Source organism: Plectrocnemia conspersa, unplaced genomic scaffold (assembly GCF_051122295.1).
Source record: "Plectrocnemia conspersa isolate PC_06_02 unplaced genomic scaffold, ASM5112229v1 ptg000010l, whole genome shotgun sequence".
Taxonomy (NCBI): Eukaryota; Metazoa; Arthropoda; class Insecta; order Trichoptera; family Polycentropodidae; genus Plectrocnemia; species Plectrocnemia conspersa.
This window is the reverse complement of record NW_028277174.1, coordinates 29,947,188-29,957,541: the sequence shown is the minus strand read 5'-3', so window position 1 is coordinate 29,957,541 and position 10,354 is coordinate 29,947,188. Positions and strand designations below refer to the sequence as shown.

Below are 10,354 nucleotides of genomic sequence, written 5' to 3'. Positions count from 1 at the left end.
ATATAGATTATATTTTTGAGATCGCTCTTCTTCTACGAGCTGAATTCCAATGAACTTACCAAGCACATGGACGTTTTCGACAATAGCAGTGTAAAGTATTAATATAATATACTAAACGTAATTAATATAAGCACTATATACATATGAATAAATAACACATCATCCTTGAAATACTATTTTAGTGAATTAAACAAGATCTAATCTTATGATTTAATTTGCATATATAATAATGATAACTATTCCAAAATAAAATTTTGTAATACTTTTTTTATTATCATAATTTTATTAAGACTAAAATTCATTTAATCTAAAAATACAATTAATATCTATAGTTATAAATATCATTATAAGTAACATCTATTCTATCCAATAGTCATATGGTATCTTTTCCATCAGTCTTGTGGTGAAACTCGACATGATCTGAACTAGCTTCCTCTTCAAATCTGGCTTCATCTCTTTGAGGAGATCTTGTGCGTTGGTATTGATGAATAGGTTCAACGCAGCATCTGTTTTTTAAGATAAATTATTAATAAAAAAAATAAATGATTTTTGAATCAATTTTTACTTACGCAAGATCGTATTCCCATTGTGGACGTTTTCAACGCCCATGTTAATATCCTTAACGCTGAAATCCATTTTTAATTGCTCCAGCGTCAAGTAAGTCATATCTTCATACACGACAGGTCTGGCTCTGAAGTACATCTTGGCTTTCACTCCGCCTTAAAAATAATATAATTAGATATACTTCTAAATGTAATGTTTTAATGACGTATTACTGTATTCGCCCCAGTAGTCTCCAGCTCCAGAAGCCTTCACCAGAATCAAGACACCCGACGATCTATAGCGAGCTGTAGCCTTGATCTTGGGAATCACCATGGTCACTTGGAATTGGTAGGTATCCAAATCTGATCTGAAATTCGGAACATTTTTTATTGCCGTGTCAAATATTCGATGAAGAAATAACGCGTTACCTAACGTTTGTCACGGTCAAATTGCTTACTCCATAAGCGTGGATATCCATGAATGAGGCTCTGTAGCCATCAGGTCCGTTGCCGAGGGCTATTCCGATTTCGTCGATGATTATAGGTTCAACCTAAGATGAACACGGTAAATTAAACCGATTATTTAGCACTAACTAAATGACTGTTTCACACCTAAATATAATTCATACATATATATGTTTAAACAATTTAAAAAATCTTTATAACCACAATATATGTCAATCTATTTAATGAGCCTAAGAACGAGCTTCTTAATTCCAACGCAATAGAAGTATTGCGCCTGTTCTCTTTTTTGGCACCCAACGCGCGTAGAGCTTCTAATAATTTTCGGACCTGCTTATAAAGAATGGTGCTGGATACTTATTAAAATTATTTATAAAGCTCGTCAGATGTCTGGACTGATAATCCACCGGAAGAGCTGTTTGCTATACAATTTATAGTACTGTAAGAGGTACACATAGTTGCGCAGTTAACGTTAAGACAATAGGCCTAATAATAATAAAAAAAATATATTCAATACCACAATTGCGTAACTGAACAGACACACTACCCTTTGTGCGTAAATAATGCATCTCACCGGCGTAAAAACCGCTATTGTAATCTACTCTTTGCATTAACGATCTTCGTATGTCTTTGCCCTAAAATTTTACTTTTTTAAGGCGTGAAAATATTTCGTTGGTCGGATATCATGATTGGTCAATCAATTTCTGCATCTCTAATTTGACAGAGACGACTCGAATCAAGAGTATAGAATATCTGACGCTTTCGAGCGATTCGAGATGAGAGGACCAGAGACAAAAATCAAAAATTTAATTAATATAGTAAATAATTAAAATAATCAGCCATAATATTTTTGAATGCTGTGCATAATATTTTAAATTAAATTATGTATTACAATTAAATACTTGGGAGTGCTACCGTGTTACTATTTTATAAGTGTACACTGTCGAGCGTTGGAAATATATTTATAATAATATATATAATTATATAAATCTAATTCCAACGCGTATTACGATCGACAGCATATTTATAAAATAACAATACAGCAGCACCCCTAGAATTTTCCCACGAGTCACCACTGATTACAACTCTAGCGTCAACGTTCAGAATTAATGCACAACTATATTTATAATTTAAAAATAATTTAAATATACTTATATACATTTAACTATTTATTATTAATATTTTGTCTTTAGTTAAAATCGATTAACAGCTAGTCAAGTATATTTCGGTTAAAATAATAACTAAATAAACATTTGGGCTTATTAGTGTCAAGGGACATACGATTTACAGAATAATTAACTACAATTTTACAAAAGTGACGTGAAAGTTTAAAATCCTTGAATATTGTATGATCATTACTATGAGAACTATTACATCCACTTACGAAACTTTTCTATGGTTGGCAAAAGATTAAGGTAAATACACAGACACTTACATCGTTAAAGCCCAATTCTGGAATTCCTCTTCTGAAGTGTTCTGCCAATTTATTCATGCTTCTCAAAATACAGTCATTCACGTCCGGGTCGTCTTTGTAGCATTTCCCCACGTAATAAGCTGTAAAAATCAATTTTAAACAATGTAATCAAAACATATTTTTTTTTAGAAATCTGTAGAAAGTTTTGTTGAACTGTTAATTTTTTGACATTTCTTTGAAGTACATAATGTATTTTTTCATCGGCAAGATGCATGATTTGGAGAAATCGGGACAACGAACTACACCTTGTGGTATACATAAGTAGAGGTAAAACTACCGTTGATCGTCAACCGGTTCGGCAAAAATGTCGAATCGACATTTCAATTAATTTGTCGCTTTCAATTTTGTTTTGTTGTTAGATTTATTAGAGAAGAATGATAATTTAAAATTTTATTTAAAATACATTAATTAATTAGTTAATAATATAAATAATGACTTGAGAAGAGTTATTAATAACAATAATGATTAATTACATTTTAATATGGACAATACATTGCATATGTAGATATTAAATTTAATTTTAAGGAACATGGTTTTCATGTGGTCTATTGAATAATATAATACAATTAAATGGATGTGAAAGAGCATGTATAACTAATTAATAAAGTCAATAAATCAAAATCACTTGCAATTGACAATGCATGGATACAATACAAGTTAATATTTATATACATTTTATGTCTTAGCTATGCTAAATTTGTGATCAAATAAATGTAATGAATAACTATCTAGGTAATGAATTTATTCACTTACGCTGTTGCATGTGAATGCATTTTGCCAGCGTCAGTACCAAACAGACGATTGGAAGAATCCTCGTTTTCATTTTTCTTTCGAAGGTTGCCTTCTCGCGTCAAAAGTTACGACTGATTGAAGAAAAATGACTAGTCGTAACGAAGTCGGCGACCGAATGACCAGCCGCTGCTTTCTACCGGGTCACCGGCCCCGACCCTGACACTGGAACACTTCTTCAGGGCTGGCTGCTCCTTTCTTTGATTTATTGACGCGATGTTGACAACCCTGATTGTGATGCATTAACCCAGGGCAAGAACATTTTAATGGATATTTTGGAGAAATATGTGTCACGCACATTTTGCTTTGCAATCCTCTGTCAGAATTAGGGATTTCAATACCGGTAATATCGGTATTAGAGCAAAAATTGCTCTTCGGTACTACCGGTGTTACAAAATGAAATAACGGTAGTATCGAAAATTAAAAATATTTGTTGTAAACGATTTCTTCATGGCTTAGAACTACGAAAACGACGATGCTTAAATTACTTAAAAAGAAAATACGAGGAATAAAATGTAGGGGAGTAACATAAATATTTTTATCGGGGTAGTGAATCAAAGTAGTATAATTTTATCTCTTTTTAGTCAAAGAAATGAAATATTGACCGATTTTTCACCACAATTTTTAAAATTTAATTGAACATGTTCGATATTTTTGTGTATGTGCAGCGTTTCAACATAAAATAAATACATTTGTTTTATACAAAGAAAATCTAACGATATCAAGCAGTTCTCAGTGGTTCTGTTATGTAACAGAGAAATGACCGCGTCCTATTTTATGATAGGGATGGCTGGCGAAGTGAAAATAAAAGCAAGTATTGCATAAACAATATTTTTCTACAATTTGTACATTTTTATATCCATTCGTATTATACATATTTTTACCTTAATAGTCCACGGAATATGCTTCACTAAACATTGGTAATCATATTACCAAATAAGTATGTAGCAATAATTATATTTATATAAAAAATTGCACGAAATATGTTTTTAAAAAAAAACATTTTCATTGGAAAGTAATGCATTTTTTTTTTGCTAAGTTGTAGTAGATGATGTAATTAAGATGTGGTGATATGTGTTTTTTATATCAAATTTGATTTATATTTTATTTTTTAAAGTAACTAATAATACAATTAAAAAAATATAATTGATGAATATCTATTAATAAGCTATTAGTCCAGTCAAATAAGGCGAAATAAAGGCTAAACCTCGGAATGAAAGATAACAAGCTGAAATTTTGCACAGACTTTCGTATTGATGTTCTAAGGACAGGGTGAAAAGTCTCATAAAATATCGTGTCTGCTAATCAAGATATCAAAGGTCAAAGGTCACAAAATTTGTTTTTTTTTGCAAATATCTCGCATTTTATGCGTCGCACGTCATTAGATGCCTTACAAAACTTGTAAAGCATAAAATTTTCTACAAGTTTGGTTATGATATTTGTTTTGTATCCTTAACCGTTTTTGAGATATAGCGCGAAGACTGGGAGGCGTACATCCGTTTATAGAATCCAGCGAGTATTTCTACCTGCTTAACTTGGTATAAGCTTTGAAAAAGTAAGCAATCGTGAAAAAAGTGGTCTCGGCAAGTCGTTTGAACCATAATTTTATTACTTTTTTTATTGTATTATTAGGAATTATGAATGAAATATTGCTCGACTAGAAATTTGTGCGAAAAAATTGAAAGAGTTGAGAGATGTCCTTACGGAGTATGTACCAGATGATAAGAAGATCATTTCCAAATTAAGAGAAAAATATTTAACTGACATTATAATTACAACGAAGATTGGATCATTCCCTATTTTTTCTTTTCGCGATGCTCAAGCTTAAATTTTATCCATAGCTTGGTATGAAAATAAAAAAGGCACTTCGGAAGAAGAACACTTGCGCGTAGTGGAAGCTGCTGCGGCGATTTTTAGAGAAGATATTCGATCTTCTGTTGTTGAGACCAAGTCCTATCCGCCCCCGAGTAAAATATTAATGAAGAAATTCCGAAAACTTTATTACATTTTCTGCAAGAAGTTATTATAAAGAACAGAAAAGGAAAGACGGGGCATTTTAAAACGAAATACACAGCTATAAGTCATGCTATAATGACTTCCATACGAAAACGGTCCTTTTCTTCGCAGTTATTAATAGGCCTATCTATATTTCTTCATAGAAGAAATACAGATAGGCCAAACATCCATAAAGACTTTTGGATGTTTTGTCAAGTTTAGGTTTTTTCGCTTCATATAGTGATACTGTAAAATGTTAAATTTCAGCTGTTTATCACCCACAGCCTCGTAATCAACCATTAGAGTCAAGTGCCTTAGTACAGTATGCAGCGGATAATGCAGAAAAATATTTATACTCTTGATGGCTATAATACTGTTCATATAATGGGAATGATAAAAATAATAATTTCAAAATCTGAAGTTATATCCGATGACCGCATAAAGAAATTTACAACAAAACCAAGTGCAAAGGAGTTAGCAGCACTATTACATATATCCCTTCTAGTGTATGAAAATCATGTCGTACCCGGATTGAGCAAGAGATTCAAGTTCGAAATTTTAATGATGTAGAAGAACTAACCGAACAAATATTTAATGTAGTTGATTTTTTGTGGATGTACGGAAAGTGGAAAAATATCTCACCGTTGCCAGGGTGGAATGGATTTATTGAACAACTTACAAAAACAATGAGAACTTTGTAACTTCTCGGATTCTGTTTCTCACTTTTATTCATCATCCTGTGAGTAATATGGACACAATTTACAACACATTACAGTGTACTACAAACACTGCCAAGAAACATGAACAAAGAACATGCTTAATAACTTTTGATCAGCCGTTGTACATAAAAGCACGTGAAATCGTAGCAGCTTCAGATGCTAACTCAGATTTGTCCAGAGTAGTTGTGAAACTAGGAGGCTTTCATATGCTTATGTCTTTTATTGGATGCATAGGGTATATAATGAATGGAAGCTGAATCAAGGAAGCTCTCAGTACAATTTATGCTTCGAATTCTGTCGACAAAATGTTGGATGGTCTCGCTTTTGCAAGAAGTATCAGAGGCCATACGTATTACTTTTTGCATTATCGATGATGATTTTTGAAGATATGGAGATTGAAAGTTATAATGCTTTAGATGGGTTCATTCAGCAGATAACAATTTGCGATGTTTCCTATGAAACTGTGGAAAAATGTGCAGGTAGCTCTGGCTCCGTAGTTCACATATAGTCCAGTCAAATAAGGGTTTAACCTCGGAATGTAAGATAACAAGCTGAAATTTTGCACAGACCTTTGTTTTGGTGTTCTAAAGATAGGGTGAAAAGTCTCATAAAATATCGTGTCTGCTAATCAAGATATTAAAGGTCAAAGTCATAAAAATCGCTTTTTTGCAAATATCTCGCCTCCTTTGCGTCGTATGTCATTAGATGTTTTACAAAACATATAGAAAATAAAATTTTCTACAAGTTTGTCATAGTTTATTTCTTCGTATGGTTAATGGTTTTCGAGATATAGCGCGGGGAGTGGGAAGCGCGCATCCGTTTATAGGATAACGCTATGTAAACTACGGAGCCAGAGCTACCTGCACATTCTTCCGCAGTTTCATAGGAAACATCGCAAATTGTTATCTGTTGAATGAACCCATCTAAAGCATTATAACTTTCAATCTCCATATCTTCAAAAATCATCATCGATAATGCAAAAAGTAATACGTATGGCCTCTGATACTTCTTGCAAAAGCGTGACCATCCAACATTTTGTCGACAGAATTCGAAGCATAAATTGTACTGAGAGCTTCCTTGATTCCGCTTCCATTCATTATATACCCTATGCATCCAATAAAAGACATAAGCATATGAAAGCCTCCTAGTTTCACAACTACTCTGGACAAGTCTGAGTTAGCATCTGAAGCTGCTACGATTTCACGTGCTTTTATGTACAACGGCTGATCAAAAGTTATTAAGCATGTTCTTTGTTCATGTTTCTTGGCAGTGTTTATAGCACACTGTAATGTGGTGTAAATTGTGTCCATATCACTCGCAGGATGATGAATAAAAGTAAGAAACAGAATCCTAGAAGTTACAAAGTTCTCATTGTTTTTTGTAAGTTGTTCAATAAATCCATTCCACTCTGGCAACGGTGAGATATAAGGGGTATATGTGATAGTGCTGCTAACTCCTTTGCACTTGGTTTTGTTGTAAATTTCTTTATGCGGTCATCGGATATAACTTCAGATTTCGGAGTTATTATTTTTATCATTCCCATTATATGAACAGTATTATAGCCATCAAGAGTATAAATATTTTTCTGCATTATCCGCTGCATATTGTACTAAGGCACATGACTGATAGTTGATTACGAGGCTGTGGGTGATAAACAGCTGAAATTTAACATTTTACAGTATCACTATATGTAGCGAAAAAACCTAAACTTTACAAAACATCCAAAAGTCTTTTTGTATGTTTGGCCTATCTGTATTTCTTCTATGAAGAAATACAGATAGGCCTATTAATAACTGCGAAGAAAAGGACCGTTTTCGTATGGAAGTCATTATAGCATGACTTATAGCTGTGTATTTCGTTTTAAAATGCCCCGTCTTTGCCCCATCTTCTTATCATCTGCCCCATCTTCTTATCATCTGGTACATACTCCGTAAGGACATCTCTCAACTCTTTCAATTTTTTGGAAAATTTCTTGTCGAGCAATATTTCATTCTTAATTTCTAATAATACAATGAAGAAAGTAATAAAATTATGGTTCAAACGACTTGCCGAGACCACTTTTTTCACGATTGTTTACTTTTTCAAAGCGTATACCAAGTTAAGCAGGTAGAAATACTCGCTAGATTCTATAAACGGATGTACGTCTCCCACTCTTCGCGCTATATCTCAAAAACGGTTAAAGATACAAAACAAATAATATGACCAAACTTGTAGAAAATTTTTTTCTCTACAAGTTTTGTGAAGCATCTAATGACGTGAGACGCATAAAACGCGAGATATTTGCAAAAAATAAATTTTGTGACCTTTGACCTTTAATATCTTGATTAGCAGACACGATATTTTATGAGACTTTTCACCCTGTCCTAAGAACATCAAAACGTAGGTTTGTGCAAAATTTCAGATTGTTATCTTTCATTCCGAGATTTAGCCTTTATATCGCCTTATTTGACCGGACTAATAGCGTTATCCTATAAAAGGATGCGCGCTTCCCACTCCCCGCGCTATATCTCGAAAACCATTAACCATACGAAGTAATAATTTGAAACAAACTTGTAGAAAATTTTATTTTCTATAAGTTTTGTAAAACATCTAATGACATGCAACGCAAAGAAGGCGAGATATTTGCAAAAAAACGATTTTTATGACCTTTGACCTTTAATATCTTGATTAGCAGACACGATATCTTATGAGACTTTTCACCCTATCTTTAGAACGCCAAAACAAAGGTCTGTGCAAAATTTCAGCTTGTTATCTTTCATTCCGAGGTTAAACCCTTATTTGACTGGACTATAGTCACTACATATTGCGACTCGACTTATAATATATATTTTTAATGGGCAAAAAAATGGGCTACTAATAATATATATTTTTTTTTATGTTTTTAATGGGCAAAAAAGTAGATTTTACCTGTCCCGTGTATTACCACCAGCGAACGTAACAGATGGGTACTACTTGACAATTCGGTTAAGTGTTACTTGCCCAATTTTTATACTTTTCTGCGATGTATATTAATTTAACAAACATCGAGTAAAAATGTTGATGACAACTACGACTTTTCCATTTTTGTTTGAGTATTTCATTGAATCCTTTTGACCCAGTTGTTATTTATTATCCACCAATGAAGAGAAACTGTGTCGATCCGTCACCTTTCATTATTAACAGTTTATTTACGGAAGCAACATTTATACATTAAAATTTAAACTTGCATGTTTGCAGTTTTGTAATGTAATAGATTGGAACAGTTTTCCAAAATGCTATGATATGAAATCAGCAGTTGCTATTTTTTATAGCGTATATTAAATACATTGGCGTCTCGTGAGTAGATGCTAAATTGTATTTAAACAAATATTAAACTCTACTTATCATATTGTATATCAAGAATGACCAAGCATATATATATAGAATTTATACCATTTAGCAGAAAAAATCTGGTATTAGAGTAATGACAAAAATTATTTTTAAGACAATTTAGAAATTGCTAGAAATATTTTAAATATAATAATTTAAGAAATTTGAATGTTTGGGCAAATGTTCTAGCAATTATAACTATCTAATATTTGTCAGAGATGAAATGTTGAGTTCGTCCTTAATATTCTGGAAGTTATATTATCGATGTTCATCCGGCATAATGCAACTGAAATACAAGATTGCTTTTTATTTTATTAAAAATAATGGATCATGGAAATTATTTTTATAATATGAAATACAAATTGAGAATGTCTTTTTACAAAGGCATTCTCGATTTGTTGAGTTCATCCTTAATATACTTACACGCTTTCTGATAGGTCTTTCGCATTATTTTCTTTGTTTCTCAATACCCATGTTGAATAGTTTTTTATCTATCATTCAACTACATAAACTTATTATATAATCGTTGTTGTAATATTTTAATAAAAACATTGAGGTAATTGAATTTGCATTTTGAAAAAAATAATTCAAGTGTATCCTCAATCCAATTAAAAAAGATACCTTGCCGTTACCTTGCGAATAAGACCTTAACAAAAAAACTGGTTTATCCAGCTTGCTGAAATTGCCTGAGCTGTAATACTCATAAATATTTATATCGATATGTTTTTTTGGTAATTCATAATTTGACATAACTAAGAGCAGTTTTTTTGCCATTAATCAAACCGACGATTGCACAAATTCTATTGGGGGTATAAAAACTAAGATTTGCAACCACTAACAATTAAAAAAAAATACTTCTACATCAACGCAACGTTCCTTTCGCTTTACGGCAAAATTGCACCACAATAATGATTCTCATTATAGAAAATATTTCATCTAGCTCTTAATTAAAGTACGATTTTCTATTACACAATATGAAACAAGGATTGATAACGATTACATTGCAGTTATCAAGGAAATATGGA

At 32.2% G+C, this 10,354-nt stretch overlaps 1 protein-coding gene across 1 annotated transcript; it reads right to left on the bottom strand.

Annotated features, from left to right (window-relative positions):
- Positions 1 to 263: 263 nt before the first annotated feature.
- On the bottom strand, positions 264 to 3,469 carry Jhbp2 (Juvenile hormone binding protein 2). The gene is made up of 6 exons (XM_088193908.1): positions 3,232 to 3,469; positions 2,440 to 2,558; positions 972 to 1,093; positions 777 to 910; positions 570 to 719; positions 264 to 506 (listed from the first exon to the last, which is right to left on the bottom strand). The coding sequence occupies exons 1-6, from the start codon at positions 3,299 to 3,301 to the stop codon at positions 358 to 360; spliced, it is 744 nt and encodes a 247-aa protein (XP_088050034.1). The 5' UTR covers positions 3,302 to 3,469; the 3' UTR covers positions 264 to 357.
- Between the last annotated feature and the right edge of the window lie 6,885 nt (positions 3,470 to 10,354).

Bases quoted from the DNA above. Each gene is read 5' to 3' on its own strand.
- Jhbp2 (XM_088193908.1), bottom strand. From the start codon at position 3,301: ATGAAAACGAGGATTCTTCCAATCGTCTGTTTGGTACTGACGCTGGCA. The intron at 911-971 runs GTAACGCGTTAT...TCCGAATTTCAG, and splicing joins TTGACCGTGACAAACGTTAG to ATCAGATTTGGATACCTACC. The intron at 507-569 runs GTAAGTAAAAAT...CTTAAAAAACAG, and splicing joins CAATGGGAATACGATCTTGC to ATGCTGCGTTGAACCTATTC.